Source organism: Callorhinchus milii, unplaced genomic scaffold (genome assembly GCF_018977255.1).
Source record: "Callorhinchus milii isolate IMCB2004 unplaced genomic scaffold, IMCB_Cmil_1.0 Scaffold3, whole genome shotgun sequence".
Lineage (NCBI taxonomy): Eukaryota > Metazoa > Chordata > Chondrichthyes > Chimaeriformes > Callorhinchidae > Callorhinchus > Callorhinchus milii.
The window spans coordinates 70,054,951-70,079,025 of NW_024704744.1; the positions used below are offsets into that span (position 1 = coordinate 70,054,951).

The window sequence follows — 24,075 nt, forward strand, 5'->3', positions numbered from 1 at the left end:
CGAGGTGGGAGGTGACAAAGGCGTAAAAGAGGGTTTCAGAGACCTTTGAGATGAGATAGGATTGGAGGCAGAAAATGGAGTCGAGATGGAGGAAAGCAATCCTGGTCAATGACCGACTGTGGGTAGCAAGGACAGCTGGGGATTGGAGCTGGATGCCAAGGTTGGGTACGGGTTCGGTGAGCTTGGGGATGGAAGTTAAAGATGTAAAAGCCAGCGGCTTGGATAGGTGGGGGTTGGAGCGGAGGTCGATCATCCAAGTTAAGCCGCGGATAGTTCGGTGCACGTCCAACATTTGCAACCTTTACCGAGCAGTGAAGCTGATGCACACAGGGCAGGGGAGGCGCATCCAGGGGACCTTCCCAAGCACAGCGCGGGGCGCTTCCACCAGAGGCCCCGCCCACTGCCTCAACGGCAGGCCCCGCCCCCGCCATGACGTCATACCGGAGAGGTGACGTAGGTCACGCACCCCCGCCTCCCCCAAAACAAAGCCCGTCGGACTATTACCACTGCGGCTCCTGTTCAGCGGCTCCAGAGGGGACAGACCATCGGTCTTCGGTGCGGAGGGGAAAGGCAGCGGGCGGGCGGTTAGTGCGTGCGGTGCTGCGGGACCAGACTGCATCCCCACCACCCCCCCCGGCCCCCTCGCTTGTCTCCTCCCTCCTCCTCCTCCTCCTCGTCGCCGCCGCCCGCCCTCGGGCTGGCTGCGGCGGGCGGTGACGTCAGCGAGGCGCTGAGCGCGGTGGGGCAGGCGGTGTGCGCAGGCGTGCTGCTGACGGTGGCGGTGTACCTGTTGCGCGCGCTGTGTGACAGAATGGCCTGGAAGTCGGGAGGCTCGAGCCAGGCGGAGCTCGTCCACAACCTGCAGAGTGAGTGAGGTGGGGGGTGGGGTGGGGGGGTGTTGGGCGGCCCCCGGGCCCCCGGGCCCCGGGCCCGGAGCGGAGCAGCGGCCGAGGCCGGGGGCAGAAAACAGGACGACCGGGGGCCAGGCGGGGAGGGGAGAGTGACGAGTCCCGCCCGCTCTCACTTGAGAATATGAGAGAGAGATGGAGGAGAGCGGCACCGCCCCCCCCGTCACCCCCACCCCGAGCTCCCAATAACCGTCTTTAACCCTCTGACCGCCATTACTCTCCCCCCCCCCGCCCCCGCTACAGCAGGCGGCTTCCCGGTCACTCTCGGTGCCGAGAGGGAGGGAGACGGAGACGGAGGGAGGGGGGCGAGTTGTCGCGGTTTCTCTGGATGCCGCAGTGTGGAGGCAGAGCGGGCGGGCCCGCCCGGCGCTGAGACCGCCCGCCCGCACCGAGTGGGTGCGGCCCGGGGCTGTGGGTCTCACTGAATGCGGCGACGAGCTGTCCCGGTGCCCCCCACAACCCCCCCCCCCCCCCACACGGGCTGCTGTGCACTGGATGCCGGTGGGTGGGTGACTGACTGACTGACATTTGATGGTTCTCCGGCCACATACTGAAGGTTTTGGGTCACAAAAGTTCAAGCCCCCCCACACACACCGGGGGACGCGGCGGCTCTGCTCGGCTTTGACGGTTTACATTCGGTCATTTGTAAACCTAATGAGTTGAATAAACGGTGCGGTTTAGGCGTACGTACCGTCTTTCAGGTCGGGAGAGCGTCTCAACCACAACGGCAACGAATTTACGTTTGTATCGCGCCTTTCACGCACCGAGCTGGCGGTTGGGATCTGGCGGGTAAGGGGTAGGCGAGGGACCGAAGACGCGGTCGAAGAGCAGAGTGTTGAAGGAGGCAAATGGAGGGGGCGAAGCGGAGGGGACCGTGGGATGGAGTTCCCGAGGGTGGGCAGCGAGGCAGGTGCCACAGCTGCCAATCCTGGGGCGGGCGAGCTGGGGGACGTAAAGCAGGCCGGAGCCCGCTGAGCGGAGGGAGCGGACAGGTTGGTAGGCGGCAAGGAGCTCTATACAACCGGTGGAGGGAAAACACGATGAACAGCATGGTCAGAAAGGTAATAGGTGAGCTTTGAAAGGAAGGGGAAGCTCACCTGAGAGCATTGGTGACTGGCTCCCCAACAGGGCTTGAGATTGTCGGGTAAAATGGGCGACCCAGTTTGGGGGTGGGGGCAAAAAGCACAGAGCATCCGCATGTTTAGTAATAATAATAATCCTTACATTTGATATAGCGCTTTTCACGTCGGGAGGACGTCCCAAAGCGCTTCACAGAACACACTGTAAAGTGAATTGACTGTATATTTGTGGGCGAACGCGGCAGCCAATTGCGCACAGCAATGTCCCACAAACAGTTGTGGATTCAAAATGACCAATTTATTATTGTTTTTGGTTTTGGAGGGATTATTATTAGGCTCTGTGTGGAGTAAGGAAACTTGCCCAAGGTTTCGCCCTGCCTAATTGAACTTGGAAATTCTGAACTGAGCTGTGCGGGTTGGTAAACATCAGGAACCATTCACAGGGGCATTGGGAAATTTCTGTATTTCCCATATACCCAGTTTGCCTCTGGGACTCTGGGTTGGAGCTGCTGGAGCAGAATAGCTTAAAGCTTGCGCACAAAGCAATTTCGTAAATAAGGGTGGATAGTCCAGGAAATTTAAAATGTAAATTGCAATACTGTTGCATTTTGTAAGCAAGACCTGCTTAATAGGTTGAATTCATTCTTGTAAATTGTTTTATTGATTATAAGTGCTGTATGTATTGCAGTGCATCACTGAGGGTGGAAGGAGAAAATCACCTGTCAAGAAGTGGTGTACATGCCAAGCCTGGGTTTAAAGGTCATTGGATTGTAGGAGGAGGGATCAGTTGGGGGAGGTGAGAACTTCACTGTTTTGAGATGCGCAGTAAAATGTCTCAAATTATTTTCAAGGAATGTCTGTGGGAGCCCTTGTGGGGTTGGGAATCAGGGAGAATGTTGCCATTCGTGGTCATGACAAATCTGAAGATATTGATGTAGATCTTGAAAATGAATTGGATGATAGGAAATCTATGTTAGATCATGTCAGATGCAGAGTTCTGGATGATCTGGAGTTTGTGGAAGGTGGGGCTGAAGAGGCTGGAGAGATGGATGTTAGAAGTCAAGTTTGAAGGTGACAAAGGGTTGGTGAGGGTTTTGGTCCCACTGGGAATGACTGACAGAGGTGGACGCTGCTACAGAAATGCAGGAAAGAAGATTTCATCAGGATCATTTGAAAGGCTTCAAGGAGAGATGAGGATTGAACAAAATGACAATTGTATAGCCTTAGTGAATAACTGAGGAAGTAGGTGCCTGAGGGTGTTTGCTGTTGGGAGTCAGTCGGTATAGTTTTTGTTTTGTTGGAGAGTTGAGGCTTATGGCTGACAGGCAGGCAGACAGTCTGTCAAAATAGCCGCGTTCCTGGAATCGAGAGTGGAGACAGAATGGTAGTTTTATGTTTTTCACACATGTGGAAGTGGACACCACACCTATAGCTGATGGTCACCAAGTGGGAGCATAGAGATGAAGAAACTGAATGACCCAAAGATAGAGCAATGAAGAACAATGCAAGTTTTGCTGTGGGACAGGAAGAAAAACTCTTGGAGGGTCACGCAGTGAAGGCACGAAGACTGAAATGAGACAGTGGAGAAAGATTGTGGAATCCACATAGTGTCAAAAGCAGCAAAGAGGTTTCAGAGGGTAAAAAGACACAGGGAGATGGACAGAAAATATGTCAAAGGAGGTATGACTGTCTCAGTCCTGCAAAAATATAGATCGGGGGAAATAACTATATCTTAGAAGAATGATATCAAATGTCTGAACTTCTCAAAGTTGAAAAAGGTTTGACTAAAAACAGAAGTGAAGGAAATGTTTTTCAGACGGTATTGTTTTGTGTATTCGGTTCGTAAATGACAGTGAAGTGTTTAACTCTTAATATGTGAGCGCAGCATTCAATTCTTGAACAAATATAGCTTTAAAGAGTTGTTATGGAGTCAAGAACTATTTAATGGGAAACTGAGTTTTGGTAGCAGATGCAACAATAGAGATTTATGAGAATTTCAGCTGAGATCAGATGAGAGGTTAATGCCTAGATTGTAGAGGGGTTAGGATTGGAGTTCTTGGTGGAGATGGTTATTGTTGCTTGATTTGTGAGTTACAGTTTGATGAAATGAGGAGTACAATGGAGCCAGATTATTGAGGGGTATAGATTATAAACTATTAATTCAATGTTCAGGAAATCCTTTTCACCAATGTAAAGTGAAGCTGTAGTAATTTCTTGTTTAAAGGAGCCTTCTACCCATTCCTATGTGCATTAATATTTTAATTACTTTAAATCACTGGAGTGTACTTTTTAAACCTGGTCAGCTGGCAAACTGACTGTTCAAATGCATCATATCTCACTGAAGCAAACTTTTCAGTGTTTACAAAGTCTGATTGTTTGGGGTAAATATCTTCCTCATCGTTCAGATCAGGTTGTTCATACTTGGACCTTATTAAACAACTTCTTGTATAGCTTGCTCAGAATTGCATATATATTGTGTATTGCAATTAGTTCTTTAATCAAACAGATACTACAACAACTTGCATTTATATAGCGTCCTCCAGTTAGCGTCCTACAGAGTGCTTAGTATTATCAGTAGGGATTTCATTCTCCGAATGAAGATAGTTCCTGCTAATTGGCTTTGACTGATATTTTGTTCCAGAGTATGTCTGAAGATGTGTAACCATATTAACCTCAAACGTGCACAGAAAAATAATTGATTCTGACAGAATTGAAGAATCTGCCTGAGGACAATATGGAGGTGGACATAATGGCATCTTCAACCTGTCTACCAGATTAACAGCACTATGATACTATTTGAAAGCAGTTCAGATTTTGAGACCATAATGATAATCTCTCATTGGAGTGAGAGATTGCAGAACGTTTGGTTATAAATGCTTAGATCCGAACCTCCTCTAGCTCAACAAGAGTTCATCTCTGCATTTTAATCTACTCTGGGCATCAATATTCTTGGAGGAATACTCTGGTGCCCAGAGTACAAAGGAGTGCTGGGACGTTGATCTGTTTATTTGACTGATAGCTTGTTTGGGATTTGAGTCTTGAATACGAGCAAAAGCCAGAACTGTTTGTGCTTATGTGTTTGTGTGATCGTATGATTTATACTTTTTGTCCTTTGGATTTTGTGCATCAAAACCCTTTGCCATGTTTGATGGTCTCCAATTCCAGCTACTGAGAAATCACAGAAACAGTTTCTATTTGCCAGCTCTGGAGTGCATGACCTCTCCTGTGGGAAGGAGAGAGCCATCCCCATTTGTCTAAGGTGGAGAACGCAGATGCAGCTTGGCAGAAGATGAGACATTAGGGAATCCAAAGTGTACATTTGAGCACTTCTGGAAGATAACCAGCTAAAATGCACTGGTAAGAATTCTACTGCTTTTTCAGCATTGTATATGCTTGCTGTACTATACAATATAATATTGATCGTTGCTCCTTCCAAATTGTCTCTAATGTTCCTCTCGAGCTAATTGTATACATAATCTTCCTCCTCTCCCCCCCGCCCCGCATACTGAGTTTAAAAAGAAACTTGTGTGCAATCTGCTCTAATTCATACTTCAAGACTGTAAAAGGGACTGCAGAGGTAAGGATTATACAATCAGAAGGCTTTTAATGCCCAAACTTGGTCACATCAAACCACTTTCTCTGCAACTGTTTTCCACTTTGACATTGTGGTGCATGTTTCATGTAGATTCTCAAGAGACTGTGAAACTATGCTCCTATGCGTTTTGCCTGAAAGGTTGGTAGACAGGAAACCTTGGTGGTGGACACTTAACTTATTTGCCACATGGATATGCTGTATTCTTGGACCCTTCCATGATTTGTTTAAAGAGAACACGACACCTTCTCAGGAATGGACAATAACTGCTGTCCCTGCCAGTGTGATCCATGTACTGAGATGAATAAATAACATAAGAAAAACATTTAGAGTAACTCCCATAAAGGTTCCAAACACACAGTGGTTTACTAGTTTGTTTCTTACCACCACATTTCTTTCTTTCAAAGACTGCATAATAAGATTTCTCATGGCCAAGTGCTACAGTTTGCTGAAGATCTTAGTTTGTCTGCAATGTAGGAGAACTGAAAGTGGTTCCAGGGTGACTATAAGATGAAGTTTCTTTGATTCAAGGTGTTTGCTGAAAATGAATAAACAATAATAATCATTCTTTCATATCAGTGCCTATAATGCCAAAACATCTTAAGTGCTTTAAAGGAAATTGACAAGTGCAGTGACTCCTTGAAGGCAAGTGTGACATCTATTGTATGTTTGCAAAATCCTACAAATAAGACCAAACACTAGCTTAAACTCCTCTTTTTGAATAGTGTCAAGAGATCTTCAATCTGCCAAGATCTTGGTTTGTTACAATACAACATTACATTTGTATAGAGTCTATCTCATCAGGAGGTCGTCGGGAGGCTGGACAGTCAGGGATTTGGACCTGAGATGGGGGTTGGGATCAGTGGAGGGTAGGAGGGTGGCCGAAGGCTCGGTCGAAGAGGAGGGTTTTGAGACATGCCTTCAAAGAGGCAAGGGAAGGAGCGAGGCGAAGGGAATGGGGGATGGAGTTCCTAAGCGTGGGGGCAGAAAGACTGAAGGCCTGACCGCCAATGGTGGGGGCTGGCCAGCCGGGGACGTGCAGCAGGCCACAGCCTGCTGAACAGATAGGTTGATATGGGGTCATCAAGTCACAGAGGTAGGAAGGAGCAAGGCCATTGAGGGCCTTGAAAGGGAGGACGAGGATTTTGAACTCTATCCCCTGGGGGATGGGGAGCCAGTGGAGCCGGGTGGGGGTGATGGGATCACGGAGCCTGGTGCGGCAGAGGACATGAGCTGCAGAGTTCTGGATGTTCTGCAGCTTGTGGAGGGAAGAGATGTTGCATCAAAAGGATGGCATGTCCAACAATAAAAGTGCTTTACCAGTTTTGCAATGAATTGTTAGCCAGCCCTAGACTGCGTGAGTCAGTAGATGGTACAGTGCGATCGTACTCTGCACCTTATATAAACGTTTAGTCTCTCAATCCATGATGTAATAAAGCAGCATGTTAAGCATTGCTGATTAAATCACACAGTAATGCTGACTTTCATCTGCACAGAAGTAAAAAAAAAAGTTTTTCTTGAGTGTGTACAAAGTAATTAGAAAATGTGATTGGTGGAACCAAACATTTGCAATGTCGCAATATTCTATCCTAATCAAACCTTCCTTTGCTACCTGTTAGAACAAGAACTCATTGTGAAAACATGGAGCTCACTAACGTGGTGTGTTTGCAAAGCTGTAATAAGAACTATATAACATAATGGTACTATACTGTGCCTATTTCATCTAGTACTGTATTTTTTCCTGCCAAGTAACTCACCATCTTACTTGGCGTTATTGCCAAGTAACTGTAATTAGTTGGGAATATTGTGTTGCCTCTCGCCTCCATTAATTTTTTGATTTAGCAAATTAGTGCATGAGAATTGCAGTGCTCCAGGATGGCCTGAAGATCTAAATGAAAAGTAGGACTGTTCTGTGTTGCTTTAATAAATTTGGATGTTGAATGAAGAATATTAATTATTAAAACTATAAATCTTTCTCATTTATGAAATAACTACATCTCTAATGTGAAAAGTTCTTCCTAGCTTACCCATTTGATTTTCTTTCTGGCTTGAAGCTATTTTTGTATTTGACTAGTGTTGGTTACAAAATTTGTTTACGAGCAAAGCTTTAAACATGACTGAGAGCCAATGACATTGACTAATTATTATAATCTAGGATCTTTGTAACAAGTGTTTAATTATTGACACAATGAATGCATTGGCACTTTGTGATCCTGGAGTGTATTTTTCAATACTGTATAAGGCAGACTGAGCTCCTTCATTTTGTTTTGAAATCATATTTGTTTGTGAAATGGATTTCCTCAGCTGTGAATGGCCTTGTGTGATATTGGTACTAAAATTAATTGTATTAACATTTCAAAATAATTTATCATTAGTGCTTTCTTGAAACATTCTCATTACTACCTAAAGTGCTTTATGATAAATTTCTGTTCAGTGTATGTGAACACGTTCAAATACTTCCCAAACAAAACAAAAATTGTGTAAAACACACTTAATTAGTGTATTGCAGCTAAATGAAATGAGTCATTTGGTCAAGGTGTGCTTCTGTTTCTTCAGATAATCCTCATTCAGCTGTGAAACTCAACATCTCAAAGGAACATTGTTACTTCTGTTTAATATAAATTCTGTGCCCTTTTTGTGAATTTGACACTTAATGACAAATTGTAGCTGCTTAGTACTGTAGATTTGGGTCTTCTGACAGTCTGAATTGACGCAACCTGAACTCTGTATAGAAATGTTAAAGCTAATAAATCAAATGAGACAAATGTACTGAATTTAAAACCTGGAGTTTTGCGGACAGGTCTGTAACTCGTGCCACCTCATCTCTCAAATGGCTAACAAGTTGTCATAGACAACTGTTTTATCTTCGAGTGAAATCTTGACATACTGTAGGGCACTGGGATCACGAGAATCCATTGAGTTTTTTTTGCTGAGTCTCTGTCATTTGAGTTGGACAAAATGTTCTTGAAATTATCTCCTGCTGTGAAATAAGCTCCATCAGAGTTCTAAGTAAGTTCTAAGTAAGGATTATTACGTGGAAACAGCCTATTAATGAATTTTTATTGATTCCTGTCATAATTTTAAATTCTTCTCCAGACATTTGCAACCAAATTTGAAATCGCCTCCCAAATAATGATGGGACATTTAAACCAAAAATTGGACAAGCGTATAGATGCCATCATGGCTTCTTGCAAGGACAAATACTGACAAAATAATTTTCTGTAGGCTGGCTTGTTAAGTTTTTTTTAAAACAATGTGGCTCAGTAGCAAATGCTAACGTTTCAGCAATAAACTTTATCAAGTACTGTTTCCAGAATGCTTATTTGTATACTAATCATATACAACTAAACCACTAGGATATTTGAAATAAACTTAGAACTTTACTCTTTTCCTAATTTTAGAGTTTAATTTTGCTTTTTTTTCCAACCTGATCATCTTTATGCCTTTCCTCACTTACTTTTTCCTTTGGCTTCTACTGTCTCCTTTTGGAGTGGGTGCAATTACCAAATGTTTTGAGACTCATTCGAGCCAGGTTTAAGCCAAGGTTGCTTTTTTCAGTCAATCAAAAGTATGAACACAAAGCATCTTATGTGTAAAAGTGTATAAACAGGAAGATCTGCTCTGGAGGGGTTCTTGTGCTAGGTTTCACCTTGGAGACAGGTCTGAATGTGCTGAAGTTTGTAAATGATCAAAAAAAAATGGCAAGTTGCAAAATATTTATCAAAACAGACACCATGGTCTTAACAACAAATTACATTTATGTAACGCCTCACGTTGGGAGGACGTGCCAAAGCACTGGACAGTCAAGATTTGCCCCCGCGCTGTGGGCTGGAATCATGAAGGGTGGAGGGCAAGGGGAGTGTTGGTGGGAAAATGACCGAAGGCACAGTCGAAGAGGAAGGTCAGTTTTTGTAAGTTGACTTTTACGAATGCTTCCTAAGCGTGGATATTTATACTAAACTCTGGATCTGGGTGATGGTAAAATGAACCAGCATTAACTGCCTATCCCTGGTTCACCACTGGTGGCAGTGGTCCTTTTTAAACAGGTAATATTTTGTAGCGGTTTTCTTGCATCTGAGTGGTTTGCTATGCCATTTCAGAATGCATTAAGTGACACCCATGCAGTAGGAGAATTGAGTCACATGTAAGCTAGACCAGATATTGATGTCAGATTTTCTTCCCTAAAGGACACAAGTGGACCAGTTAGATCTTTACAACAATTTGGCAGCAGTGTGGCCATTTTTCTGGTCCTACCTCAAATTATTTATTAAATTCAAAGATTGCAAATGACATAGCATTTAGAATTTCGATCTATGACCTTTGCTTACTATCATTTCTCTAGTTCCATTATGCTTTGAATAATAATTCATGCAGTCCTTATTCATAGAATTATACAGTGCAGAAGGAGGTCATTCGGCTCATCTTATCTGTGGCAGCTTTTTAAAGAGCTATCCAAATCAATCCCACTCGCTCGCTTTCTAGCCCTGCAAACCTGTCCTCCCAAAATAAATAGAATATTGTTTCAGATTTTTCTGTAAAGTCTATGTGTGGGCGAACACAGCGGCCAATTTGCGCACAACAATATCCCACAAATGGCCAAGAATTAAACCATTTTTCGATTGGGAATTGTAGATCAGAACACTGGGAGAAACTCCCTTTTCTGTTTGATTGGAGCCATGAGATCTTCAAAGTCCACCTGAACAGGGAGAGGGGAATTCAGTTTAACATCTGAAGGATGACGACTACAACAATGCAGTGCTTCTTCGGGTTTCATTGGATCATGAGTCTAGATTAAGAACTCCTGATGGGGAGTTGATAGAAGGATTTGTTTTGAAAGCTGACGTAGTCTCTCAATGCTCAAAATTTTATATAGTAATAGAACATGAGCAGCATCTTAGGTCAAGGGTTGTTATAACCAGATTTGCTCTGATGACCAATTTCTCTATTTTAAATTTATGACTAATGAATGATAGAGACGTAAGAACTTGCTAGGCGAAAAAAGACCAAGGTCCATCGAGTTTGCCTTCCACCATCCTGACAGTCGCTTGACATGGTGTCCCAAACTATATGCTGTATCCCGAGATATTATTTTCTAGCAGAAAACCTATTTAAATTGTTCTTGAAACAAATGACGTTTTCTGCAATATAGGTCTTGTTTTATGATAGGTCTTATGTTTTCTGTGCTTTTTAATGAAGAACCTTAATTTGCATTTTATACTGTGCCCTTCAAACAGGATGGCGCCTTCAAGCGTTTTCACGAATTAGTTGGCATAAATGTGGTATTGCCTTCTAAAATATGGTTGGATATTAGCACTGCCCTGATATAGATACCAAAGTTTATTTAGCAAGTTTATTCTTGGCCACACTGCGGAATCTGTCCTTGACTGAACCCTCTGTGTTGCTGTATTTTTGCTATGTATGTTGAACCTCTGTGGTTGGACACTGTATACCTTGCCAGTTTGGGGGGGGGGGGCAAGCGCTTGAGGTTAGTAACATACCCGAACAGCAAGGATTTTGATACAGATTTTTCCCTATTGATTTCTATGGAAGTATATGTTTCCTCAACAACTTGCATTTATATAGCGCCATTCACGCAGGGAAGCATCTCGGAGCGATTAGCTCAACATCTGTCTTATAACTTAACTGTCTTGTGCTCCAGGTTTAAGTAATCTTGTATCACACCAGCTTCTGTTAAATCCAGCAATCAGCTGTCAAGTGGTTTTTTTAAAAAAAAGTGTGTTGAGTTTAATTCAGTTAATTTAATTCCCTGCCCCCTTTTTATTTGCCACCTTTTCTGTGTCCTGCGCTGTTTTGTTACATGGCTTACCCTATCCAGGGTAACCCCCCACCCCCCCCCCCACCCAAACATGCTGTAATGGGATTACTGTGAAGAACACCATCCCACACTTTATCCTTTTTACGTATGTTGAAATAAAACGTCAAAATGTACAATAGCTATATTTTCAAGGATCTCTAAGACTGGCACTCCTTACCTTCCTCAGTTTTATCTTCTTCCTACAATGTACTATATTTTAAAACCCAAGCTGGATGTCACCAGCTACTTGTGCTTATCTGATTTCTCTGCTATGGTTTTCAACTTTAACTACACATATGAGCCTTGGCCTTTCAGCTATGTTCTGTTATGTTTTGAAGAAAAGAGCAAAAGGTCCATTTTATTATGTGAAAATAGAAGTTTATATGCTTTCGATGCTATGGTTTGAGCTGCGGGTGACAAATTATAATTTTAAAGGGGTGAATAAATTCTACAGAGAGTACTGAGGCTTGAAATTCCACCAAAGCTTAGCCTGTAAGACTTGTCTTAAAATTTAAGATGGTTCTAGTACAAAACGCTTCACTTCAGTCCTTATTTGGAAACAGGTTCTTAAAAATAACTGGACAAAGTACTCTTATAGAATAGTCATGGAATTTCAGGTCTCTTGTGAATACTTCTAGAAAAAGAAGAATAAAAAACCTTTATTAAATGATAACCTGAAGCAAGGAAAGTGTTACAATGGTAAAATAAGCTTTGGGTGGATGAGAAATTAAAAATTCTGAATGTTGCTATTTGTTTTCTTCAGAAAATGGGATTATCAAGAAAGAAAAGGTTTTTCAAGTAATGATGGCCACAGATCGTGGTCACTATGCTAAATCTAACCCCTACATGGATTCCCCCCAGTCAATAGGTAAGTGTTTTTAAAGTGCTTGCTCTTCTCAAACAGCATTCTTGTCTTGTGCTTTATCTTCTGTGTAATTTTTTACAATGTGTGTTGGTGGTGGGCGGAGAGCTAACATAATTTAAGAAAACATTACAATTGAGTAATATGAATTAATATTGTGGAACTTCTCTCACAAATACCAGAACCTGCTTGGCCAGGGACTTTGTTCAACTAGAATTGAATTGTGCAGTTCGTAGTTGGTGAAATTGGTGAAATCGTCAGAGGAGGAGAAAAAAAAATGCAATCCATGCTGTGGTATATGTCACGGGTGTTTTCAAAATACAGTCACTACACTCTACATTGAATCTTGTGACACACTTTGATATATCCTCCTGACACGAAATGCGCTATTTCAAATGTCAGGCTATATTGTAAAAAAAATCAATATTTTGTATACTTTACCCTCTGGATCAATAAAAACTAACAAGTATCTGTCCTGAAATTGTCCTTTGTAACTCTAAATGTATGTCCTCGTGGTGCATCCGAAAGTATACTTTTCAATCCCATTTAAAATTTTAAATGCTACTATTATGTCTCTTGAGTCATGCATGTAGACTGAAAAAGTGACTTAAATATTTACATACAGAGTCAACTGCAATACAATTAAACCTACTGTTGTGTTTTCTTATACACAGGCTTTCAAGCAACAATCAGTGCCCCACACATGGTGAGTGAAGCAGGTTTGCGGTACAGTGCTGGTTGTACCTTTGTCTTTGAGAATTGTATAGATACAGTAAGCTCCTGATAACTCAACCGTTGCTCAGCTTGTCACTACCACTTTTCATCATGCTGTCAATACGTATAAATTTATGTATTTATATGTATGCCTAACTCACCAGTCCAGATAACTCGTCACTGAGCCCTTTTCCCTTGGAGTGCCAAGTTATCAGGAGTTTACTGTAATAGTAAGATTTGTGATGGTTTTGTTTCAGTTAAATGTCAAATTGATTGTTGGCGACTAGAATTGATTGTTTCTAGTTTAATGTCATATCATTGTCAGTCTGTGACAATTGAGCTTTGGGTTGTTGTATTTAATTTCATAATTCAATATATGCTTATTAAAACTTTTAAATTGAAACTTGGTTTTGTTTGGGTGCTGGTCAATGACTCCCCAAAGAATTTGGGAAGTGTATAAAGACTCGATCTATGATCGGTGCTTGCCTTTGAAAGAAAAGTATTATTTTGCCATAATAATAATTCTTGCATTTGATATAATAATAATTCTTGCATTTGATATAGCGCTTTTCATGTCTTCTCGACATCTCAAAGCGCTTCACAGAATAGACTGAAGTGAATTGGCCGTGTATTTGTGGGCAAAACGCGGCAGCAAATTGCACACAGCAGTGTCCCACAAACAGTCGTGGATTGAAAATGACAAATTTATTATTATTTTTTGTTTTGGAGTGATTATTAGGATATACTGTACAGTGAATTCACTGTATATTTTGTGGACAACAATAAGTAGAGCAGGTATCCTCATAACCCACTCATTGTCAATGATTCAAGTGGTTACAGTAAATTGAAGTGAAAATGTCTGAGTACATAAAGGATTCTTTGTTTTGCTCAAAAAGGTTATGAAGCCGCCCATTGTTCAATACTGCTTTGGTCAGCCGGGTGTTCGACGCATGAGGAACTCATCACCAAGTTTAAGAGCATCCAAACCAGAAAATGTTCCACATATGCATGTCACCTTTGCATAGAAATTTCTCGTATCTGGAATGGAATGCGCGCTCTCTCCTTGGAGGGATATACCAGCTTATCTTCTGCCAAAAGGCTTAGACGTAGGTTGGTGAGAGCCAAGTCTTAGAGATCCCAGAGTTTGCCTTCAGGTACTGCTGGGGTTTCACCAGATATCATTGTGAACGCTGTCTGACAAACTTTCCACTGCTTGTCTAGGTAGGACCATCCTACAAGTTAGGGCTTTCGCTTGCAAGGTTAATTGGAGCCTATTGTGATGAATCTCTGCCCCCAGTCTGCCTTGTCAAATCCTGCCGATTAGCTAGCTGGGCAGTTGATCTGCAAACGATAGTCCCTTGGAGTACTGTGTACCCGCCTGGCTCCGGAATTGGACTAATGCAAGTCAATTTGATTATGGCATTCTGTTAACCAAACACATCCCTTTGGAGCCAGATCAGCCGCAGAAAGATCCCAAGCACCTCTTTCATATTATTTTATACCATGTTCTAGAAACAGATCCCCTGGACCTGATGGTCTGCATCCTAGGGTTTTAAAAAAGGTGGTTGCTGAGATAGTGGATGCCTTGTTTTTGATCTTCCAAAATTCTCTGGATTCTGGAACAGTTCCCATTGATTGGAAGATGGCAAACGTAACACCACTATTTAAGAAGGGTGCGAAAGAGAAGATGTGGAACTATAGACCAGTCAGTCTTGACATTGGTGGTAGGGAAAATTCTAGAATCCTTAATTAGGGACATCGTAGCGGGATACTTAGAGGACCATAATTTGATTAGGCAGAGTCAACATGGCTTTACAAAAGGGAAGTCATGCTTAACAAATCTTATCGAGTTTTTTGAGGATGTAACTAGCAGGTTAAATAAGGGGGAACCAGTAGATGTAGTATATTTAGATTTTCAGAAGGCATTCGACGAGGTGCCGCGTAAAAGGCTGCTACGCAAGATTAGGGCACGTGGAATTTAAAGGCAATATATTAGCATGGATCGAAGAGTGGCTAACGGGAAAAAAACAGAGTAGGGATAAATGGGACCTTCTCAAATTGGCAAGATGTGACTAGTGAAGTGCCACAAGAATCAGTGCTTGGGCCTCAATTATTTACAATCTATATTAATGATCTAGACGAGGACATAGAATTTAAATATCTAAATTCGCAGATGATACTAAGCTACAACAACAACTTGGATTTATATAGCGCCCTCCACGCCACAGATCCCGGGACCGATGTTAGAAAATAAAATCAGCCATCATCCGTTTGCAACCGGACATTAGACCTTTCCTTTATTATTCTTTATTCCCCAGTTTCCCAATGAGTCAGACCAAAGGCCAGAACAATCAACAGATCTTATAACAGAATAATACCACCATAGATATCTCGAGTTCAACACTGTGTCTTTATAGCACACCAGCTTGATTCTTCATGCTTTCAGTTTTCTTGCTTACAGCTTTCAATCTTCCATCTGATATCCTCAGTCTTAGTGTTTCTAGCTCTCATTCTTCCATCTCCCGAACCCTTGTCTCTGCAGCCCGGGATGGCCCAATCTCCCGTACCCTTGTCTCCACAGCCCGGGATGGCCCCATCTCCTGTACCCTTGTCTCCACAGCCCGGGATGGCCCCATCTCCTGTACCCTTGTCTCCGCAGCCCGGGATGGCACCATCTCCTGTACCCTTGTCTCCGCAGCCCGGGATGGCACCATCTCCTGTACCCTTGTCTCCTCAGCCCGGGATGGCACCATCTCCTGTACCCTTGTCTCCGCGACTCGGGACGGCCCTGTTCACAAAGTTAACGGAACTCTTATACCAATGTTCGTCCAATCATGGTGTGGACATTAGATCACCTGCCGAAATCATGCTGGGTTCACATGAACACCTCATGGGGTGTTTGTGCCTCACACACACAAACACACTGTCCTTGAGACAGTCCGTTATCTTGTGTACGTGCAGGGCAGTAGTACACATCTTGTCCTTGAGACACTCACGTGTAAACTCATGAGTTTCAGTCCAGTTGCCCCCCCCCACACTTAACTTAAAAGTTAACCCGTTTGCAACATCTATTGATTCTAACATTATACAAAAAGTGTAAATTCTAACACCGAGCCAGGGGGAGGAAGGTGACCAAAGGTGCGGTCGAAGAGAAAGGTCTTCAGCAGAGACCTGAAAATGGGAAGACAGGTGTTAAGTTATTCACCTAGGAGGTAAAAACAGAAAAGCAGATTATTTTCTAGAAGGGGAGAGACTAGATGGTGTTAGTGTTCAGAGGGATTTGGGTGTCCTTGTACACCAGTCACAAAAAGTTATTATGCAGATACAGCACGCAACTAGGAAGGCTAATGGCATGTTGGTGTTCATTGCAAAACGGTTAGAATACAAGAGTAGGGAAGTCTTGCTGCAACTATATAGGGCCCTGGTGAGACCGCACCTAGAATATTGTGTGCAGTTTTGGTCTCCTTATTTAAGAAATAACATACTGGCCTTAGAGGGAGTGCAGTGTAGATTCACTAGATTGGTTCCTGGAATAAGGGGGTTGACCTACGAGGATAGGTTGAGTAAACAAGGCCTATATTCTCTAGAATACAGAAGAATTAGGGGTGATCTCAGAGGGTAGTGAATTTATGGAATTCTCTACCCCAGAAGGCTGTAGATGCACAGTCCTTGAACATATTCAAGACTGAGATTGATAGGTTTCTAAAGGATCGAGGGATTAAAGGATATGGGGATAAGGTGACAGATGGAGTTAGGTTAGAAGATCAGCCACAATCTTATTGAATGGCGGGGCAGACTCGAGGGGCCAAATGGCCTTCTCCTGCTCCAAGTTCCTATGTTCTGGTCCAATTAGCCAGCACCCCCACATAAAGAATAACTTCAGGGTTGCCAGGTTGCCTACTGAATTCATCTTGTGAAGGAAGTGATTTCAGATGCATTTCTTGCATGGGCAGCACACAGAAAGTGACATCAGCAGTGCTTACTGTGCATAATGCGCAACATGCAAGAACGAAGTCATAGAGATGCTAGGACCCTGGAAGTTGACCATTTCTCATGCTTTGCTTATCATTGACATTGTACCCAGCCAATCACATTAAAACTGAGTATTTCAGTATGTACTTGTCCTCAATAGTCCATCCAATTTTTTGGAAGACAACAACTTATCTCAACAGAAATATTCTTAAATTATGGCCTGCTCCCCACCTCGTCTCTTGAATAAAGCTCAGCAATTCTTATTACCGATGTTTGCTCGTCTTGAGTTATCTTTTAGGGTTTGGTTTCATATTTGTCCTATTTCCTAATTGAATGTTCCTGTCACCTAATTTTGTTTTAACTACTTATATTCCTTGAATAAGTGTTGCACACCCAATTTATTTAGTGAACCGAGCGTCTGGTCTCAGTCATGCGTGTATACATACTGAATGCCTGATTCTTCCACAATGCAAGACTGAACAATTTATAAAAATATAAGTGTTATATATATCCTAAGTTGTACATTAGTCTAAATAATGCATATTTACTTAAACATTTTAACATTTAGATGTTTTCTTGAGTTGAAATAGCAAAACATGTTTCACTATGCATTTTGGGTTACATAATAATTACAGATACATATATCATTTTTCTTTCTGGTCTGAGGCAAGATTGAAAATAGGAAGATGAATGACCAGTGAATAACAGTCTCAGGAAGATATTCAGAAGCAGGTTTGTTTCTAACTGCTGTGTGCAGTTGACTGCCGTGTTCGCCCACAAAACACAGTCACTACACTTTACAGTGTATCCTGTGAAGCACTTTGAGATGTCTCAAAGATGTGATAAGATGCTATATCAAATGCAAGGATTATTATTGTTAACTTTTAGTATGATTTTGTTCAGTTCTCAACATTTGTCTTGGGTACATTCCAGCTTTAAATTGTCCGCTTGGAGAAAATGCGGTAGGTTAAGCTACAACCAAGAAAATCATATCTTTTGATTAAGACTTGTTGCTTATACAAAAGTAATGAAAGTTATGTTCTGGTCTGTCACCCTCCCTCCCCTTCCTCAGCATGCGTACGCTCTGGAGTTGCTTCATGATCATCTGTATGATGGGGCTAAGGCACTTGATGTAGGTTCTGGTAGTGGAGTCCTCACTGCTTGCTTTGCAAGAATGGTAAGTAGTTTAGTGCACAGTTCCACAATTCTTCAAAAATCGCCAGTCTGTCATAACTGCTGCCATGGCTATAGTGCTAAAATGTATCTGTCTCTAGGATAGCATGAGACAGGGTTCCCAAGCCTGATAAATATCTATTGACCCTTGAAGTTCATACTTTAGGTTGGTTTATCCCACTCTATATTCAACAGGGACATAAATTTAAAGTTGCCTTAAATATTAATATTTCACGCGCAGAATGTGGTATAAATTATGTGTCTGGAACTGGCACCCAGTGGCTTTACATTGAGCAAAGGCAAGCCACCATATCGTATTTATAAATTATGCACAGCAGTAATTAGGAGAGAGTGTGAACCTGCTTCTGCTGACAGTGAAAGGAATGTCTGATCCAGATATCTCACGTTAATAATGGGCTTTAGATTGAGTTAGGCAGCAAAATGAAATTAAGAAAGCAAAATTGTAAGGACAAATTTAAACTATTTACCATGTTTCATGACTTGTGGGATTAACTAATGTTTGGACTTAACTTTAATCTTGAAATAAAATCCTAATACTTCAATTTGTACGAGTCACACTTCATTGTTTACACTTTACACTGTGTTTATTGTTTAATATGAAACAAAAGTGCAATTTAATAATCTTATGTTTATGGATCATGAAAGGGGTGTATAAACATTTACAATTGGATATTTTAATTTATAAGCAACTTGGAAGCAAGTAAGTGTTTATGATGTGTTAGCTCAATAACATCCTCGTTTACCCTCCAATTTATCAACTCTCTTGCAAAAATAATAAAAAGGAGGATGTATGCGGTGGGGAAGAGAATACAAAATATGCTATAGATTTACAATGAATTGTTGTGCTGTACAGGTTGGTCCAAATGGGAAAGTCATAGGAATCGATCATATTAAGGAACTCGTAGATGACTCTTTGAAGAATGTTAAGAAAGATGATCCTACTTTGCTTACCTCATCAAGAATAACACTTTTAGGTGAGTGGGCTTCATGTCAATGAGCATTATTGTGTATAGAAGTCTCTGAACTGGGTTCTTGAATGAAATCTTGATGAGATGTGTATATTTTCTTCAGCACTTCGTGTAATTTCTTCCCCAAAGTATTGTTACACTATTGGAAATCTATGTTTCTTCACAGTGGGTGATGGAAGACGGGGATATCCAGAAGACGCTCCTTATGATGCTATCCATGTTGGTGCTGCAGCAAGTGTAGTACCACAAGCAGTAAGTAATTTGATACCCATTCAATATTAATGCAAATGTCATATTATAGTGTTAGCTTCTTTTCCTAGTGTATATATCCCAGACAGCAAGTTTAAAACCATGATGATCATGAAACCCAAGATATTAGGCATGTTTTGTGATAAAACCGAACAACCTTTGTTGTTTTTTCAGTTTGGTTTTCTGCAAGTTAGCAATGACTAGGCAAAAGTGACAGCTAATTTGCCTCCCAAACAGGAAATCTAGGAATCTGCAGTCAAAAGCAGTATTGTTAAAGCTTTATTGCTATTTACTTCATCTAAAAAAGAAGAGGTGGAAAATTTGCATTTTGATAATCCTAATTTTTTCTTTTCTTTAGTTGTTAGAGCAGTTGAAACCGGGTGGGAGATTAATATTACCAGTCGGCCCCCCAGGAGGAAATCAGATGCTGGAGCAACATGACAAATTAGAGGATGGCAGCATCAAAATGAAGCCACTGATGGGAGTAATATATGTGCCTTTAACGGATGAAGGGTCTCAGTGGCCAAGGTGGAAATGATTTTCTACATAATCTTTCTTCCACTAAGATGAGGTGAAATGATGAGGGTTTGAGTTGGAGTGTTCGAGTATCTGCCTGGCTGCTTGTTTTGCGTTGCTTTGATTCTCTGTTCCATTTGTGCAAACTTTAAACATTTGGAGTTGACGGATCAATAACTTACTCATCCAGGCTCGAAAAATTGTTCCAACAATTAAGATTGCAGAATTGATCTTTCAATTGGTGTTCTATTCTAAGAACTTGACATTCAATCATAACTACTTTCTATGGTGGTTCAATTAATCAGTGTCCAATAGTTGCAGTGAATTTAAAAAGTGAAGCTATTTAAATGGCTGTTAAAGTACATTCAGATTTTGACCAATTGTATCAAGAGAACATTGGGTGCGCGGTTGATGGAATTTCTATGATCCTACCAAATTAAGGTATTTCAAATTTGTAAGATCATACCATTGCCAGTCATTTATTCCTGCTTCACATGCAACATTGGTTGCGCGGTTGATGGAATAGTCTTGTCCACGAATGAAAGAGTCACCATTTGTGTCAGTTGAAGCTTATGCCTTTCGTTTGGGTGGGGGTGGGAGATAAGAGCACCTCAAATGACACAGCAACACTTCAGCAATAATTTCCAAAAGAGTTATGGTTAATTTACTCAGCAAAGCTAGTTTTAGTATGGGTCAGTACTGGAAATGGCACTTACCTCCTTCCTCCATTGACAATTATTGCACTTTATCCAGATTGCTTGTATGGCTCTGGTATGCTCTGAATGTTGGGAGTTAATCTTTCCTCCCACGTGGCTAAACACAACCAATATTTATATGCTCAAGCATCAACTGGGATGTCTCATCACTTGCAGTAGTATAAATGACTGCCAATGGTATGATCTGACAAACTTGGAAAACCTTAATTTGGTAGGATCATCGAAATCACAGTGTAGGAGGAGGCCTTTCGGCCCATTAAGCCTGTACTAATGACAAATTCTCCTCTGGGCCTAACATCTCTTAATCTCACTCTGCTGTTTCCTTTTATATTGTCCTCTTCAAATGATTGTCCCATTCACTTTTAAATATTCTTATGGTTTCAGGCTCCTTCGCCACTTGCTGTGCCTGTTCTAAAACTTTGTGTGGAACCTTTGTGTCTAACCGCGATCTCGAAGATTTACTCTCGTTAACAGTTTTAGGAATAAGCAACACTAATTTTTCACCGTCTATCCTTTCAAAATGTTTCAAATTTAATTTGGAAGCCTTCCCTCAGATCCATTCTTAATCTTCTCAGCTCCAGTGAAAACAGCTTCACGATATAAGGAAAACTCTACTGGGCATTGACCAAATTAAATGATTTTCATTGTTGGCATTTTGCAAATAGTTGCCTTGAAATGTACAAATTAAACCTTTAGTTTTTTTTAGAAGTTCTGCTGTGACTGCTTCGAATTGCACTTGCTTCTCGCTGACATGTTTATGTTGCATGATTTCAAAACCATGGCCCACCATTGAGTATTTTTAATCTGCATGGCCAGCGGAACTGTTTGCACAAAGTCTGCTTCACATGTAACATTCTTAAAGTATAACATTCCTACAATCACATTTGTAGTTAAAATAATTAGTGAACCATCAAAATTCTAGTTGTACTTGGTAGTTTTATCTTTTCACAGATTCTATAATTTGGCTATATTCATTTTAAATACTCCATATTGGAGTTGAAATACTATGAAATGAAGCATAAAAAATGTGCCTTTTGTGACTACGATAATTATAGAGGCATGATTTGTACAACACTTACTGAAATGGAAATATAAAAATAAGAGAGCCCTGGTTGTCTTGTGAATGGCTTCTCAAAATTTTGAGCTCATCTGCTGAATTTTAAGATTTTTCTTAAAGGTTATGCCAGATTGTTGTTAAAAAGCAGGATTTTTTTTATCAGACCATGTTAAATATGTAATGCTTCTAAGCCTGATTTTAATTATTTATCTTTGTAGCAGGTAAACTGGCAACAAAGGGAGTAGTTTATGCCAATCTAAGGTAAGATTAATTTGTGTTATAATTGCTTTAATTTATTGTGACTAAACAGCAGTGAATAAGTAATCTATGGTTGAGAAGGGTGCTTTGAAAGTAATGGAAATGAAGGATAATATTTAACTCATGAAGCTGGTTGACCTCAGCTTGACTTAGTTGGTAGCACTTTTCCTTTTTAGGCTAAAACGCTGTAAGGTCGGGCCCCCAAGTCAGTACTTTGAGCATATAATCTAAAGTGACAATCTAATGTAGTGCTTGGGGAGTGCTGCATTTGTCAAAGATGTTTGTTCAAGTGCTGATCTTAAAGATCCTAGGATAACAATCCTTCATATTAATTTGTTTTTTGAATTATGTTTTTTTGTGGGACTTTGCTGATCCCCTATTTACCTGTCAAGTGTGTGTGAGACTTTTCAATGATATAAGGTGCTATATTCTTTACAACGTGATGGATTAGGTTTTGTTTTAAAATTATCTTTGTATTATAATAAGAAATTTGAGTTTCTTCATATGGAAGTTAAAAGATCGTTTAGTCATTGTAAACCTCAGGTTATGGTTGGATATTTTGAGGACTACAGTTTTCACTCAATTTAAAGACCACACCTGGTAATTACTAATTGTAGGAGAAAAACTAATTAATTAATTAATTAAAAATAAGAAAATAATCATGAGATGACACAATCCTAACCTCAAGCCAATAGGCTTTATGTATCTAGTGCATCTTATCATTGAATTATTCTGAGTAGGTTTCCTACTGGAAAGAAAATCTAGCTGGGAATTATTTTTCTGTTTAATTCATAAATGTGTGTAACAACAACAAAATTATATTTGCATAGCTCCTTTCACGATGAATATGGGCTTGAATTGCAAAGGTCAAAGCCTTAGGGGAGTTGAGCAATAAATAATCCAGTACATTTCTTTGTTTTTATCTGGTGATAATTTATAGCTTTTCAATTGTATTTATTTGGACAAGTTTGTTGGACACCATACCTATACTCATTTTAATGTTTTATTCACAGGGATGAAATGTGAAGCTTCATCTGTGTTCGGATTCTTATTTGTGGAGTGGACATCTCCAGTTCTAAACACCTTGAAACCAACAGCATTGCAGCTTGTTTTGAACTTTTTAAAAATACTTAATGCTGGTGTGTAGCAGTGCTCTTTTAGCGGCCTAACAAATTAAATCAGACTGGAGGAGTACTGCTTTAAGAGGCTTTAAAGAAAAATACTGGAAGACATCTTACATGTCTTGATTTAGCTTTTAACTGGTATAGGAATTGAAGCTAAGACTTAACAAAACAGCATGGCTGATTCATTCAGTGTATCCACCTAAGGTTTTGTTTGGATATGCAATGTTGTATTGTGTTCAAATCCTTCACTATTAACATGCAGATTTATTCTGTGCACCTTATGACACTACATGCTTATGAAATGTTCAGCATACAGATCACAAAATGCCTCTTAAGACAATTTTAGTGAGCTTCCCACCAAGTGTTGAGTTGCATTAATATCATCTCACCGATTCTCCTTTTTCCCTGTAACTCTTACATCATAATTGTATTATAGGCAGCAACAACAATTCATGTACAGATTTGAACATATTGATGCTTTTCAAAAAATCTGATGTTCTGTGCTGCTGTTCTGTAATTTGTGTTGGTTCATAACTGAACTTGGTGGCTACAATGTAACATGCTGTATAAGCTTAAGCAATGCTGTATGGATATTAGGAAGATACCTGGACAATGTATGCATTATTGCTTTGCCAAATAAATTTGAAATGCACATAAAATGATTGTTCATTTGATTTGTTCTAAGCAGTTGCCCTCTAACTGGAAAAACTGCCCCCATGGCCAAGAGTGACTTAAACACTCACATGAACTTCCCTTGCTCTACCATACGAAATCATGATTTTGTAATGGGATCATTCTTATTAATAATTGTGTCTAATGACTTACAATTCTATTGTACTCTGGTTTTAACTTCAAAGCAGGTAATATACCATTTCTTACGAAATACCGACTGGGATTGGAAATTATTCCTACTAGGAAAAAATTGGTACAGCACCTTTCATGTCAGAAGGATATCCAAATACTTCAAAGGATATACTGTAAGGTGTGGTGACTAATATTTGTAAGTGAAATGCAGTAGCTAATTTGTGCAGACAAACAGCCATGAATTGAA

At 40.8% G+C, this 24,075-nt stretch overlaps 1 protein-coding gene across 5 annotated transcripts; it reads left to right on the top strand.

Annotated features, from left to right (window-relative positions):
• Positions 1 to 738: 738 nt before the first annotated feature.
• On the top strand, positions 739 to 23,683 carry pcmt (protein-L-isoaspartate (D-aspartate) O-methyltransferase). Of its 5 annotated transcripts, XR_006084924.1 has the most exons (11): positions 852 to 866; positions 2,676 to 2,783; positions 5,190 to 5,344; positions 12,158 to 12,262; positions 12,931 to 12,962; positions 18,015 to 18,119; positions 18,990 to 19,110; positions 19,271 to 19,356; positions 19,712 to 19,924; positions 21,861 to 21,903; positions 22,914 to 23,683. XR_006084924.1 is itself a non-coding variant. In XM_007894423.2 (9 exons), exons 1-8 carry the CDS (start codon positions 812 to 814, stop codon positions 21,865 to 21,867), a joined length of 681 nt encoding a protein of 226 aa, XP_007892614.1. In that variant the 5' UTR covers positions 739 to 811; the 3' UTR covers positions 21,868 to 21,903; positions 22,914 to 23,683. The 5 variants fall into 5 exon arrangements, 2 of the variants coding, with proteins under 2 accessions (XP_007892614.1, XP_007892615.1); XR_487953.2 differs by lacking the exons at positions 2,676 to 2,783; positions 5,190 to 5,344 and having other exon boundaries at positions 739 to 866; positions 21,864 to 21,903; XM_007894423.2 differs by lacking the exons at positions 2,676 to 2,783; positions 5,190 to 5,344 and having other exon boundaries at positions 739 to 866; positions 19,712 to 19,881.
• Positions 23,684 to 24,075: the final 392 nt, after the last annotated feature.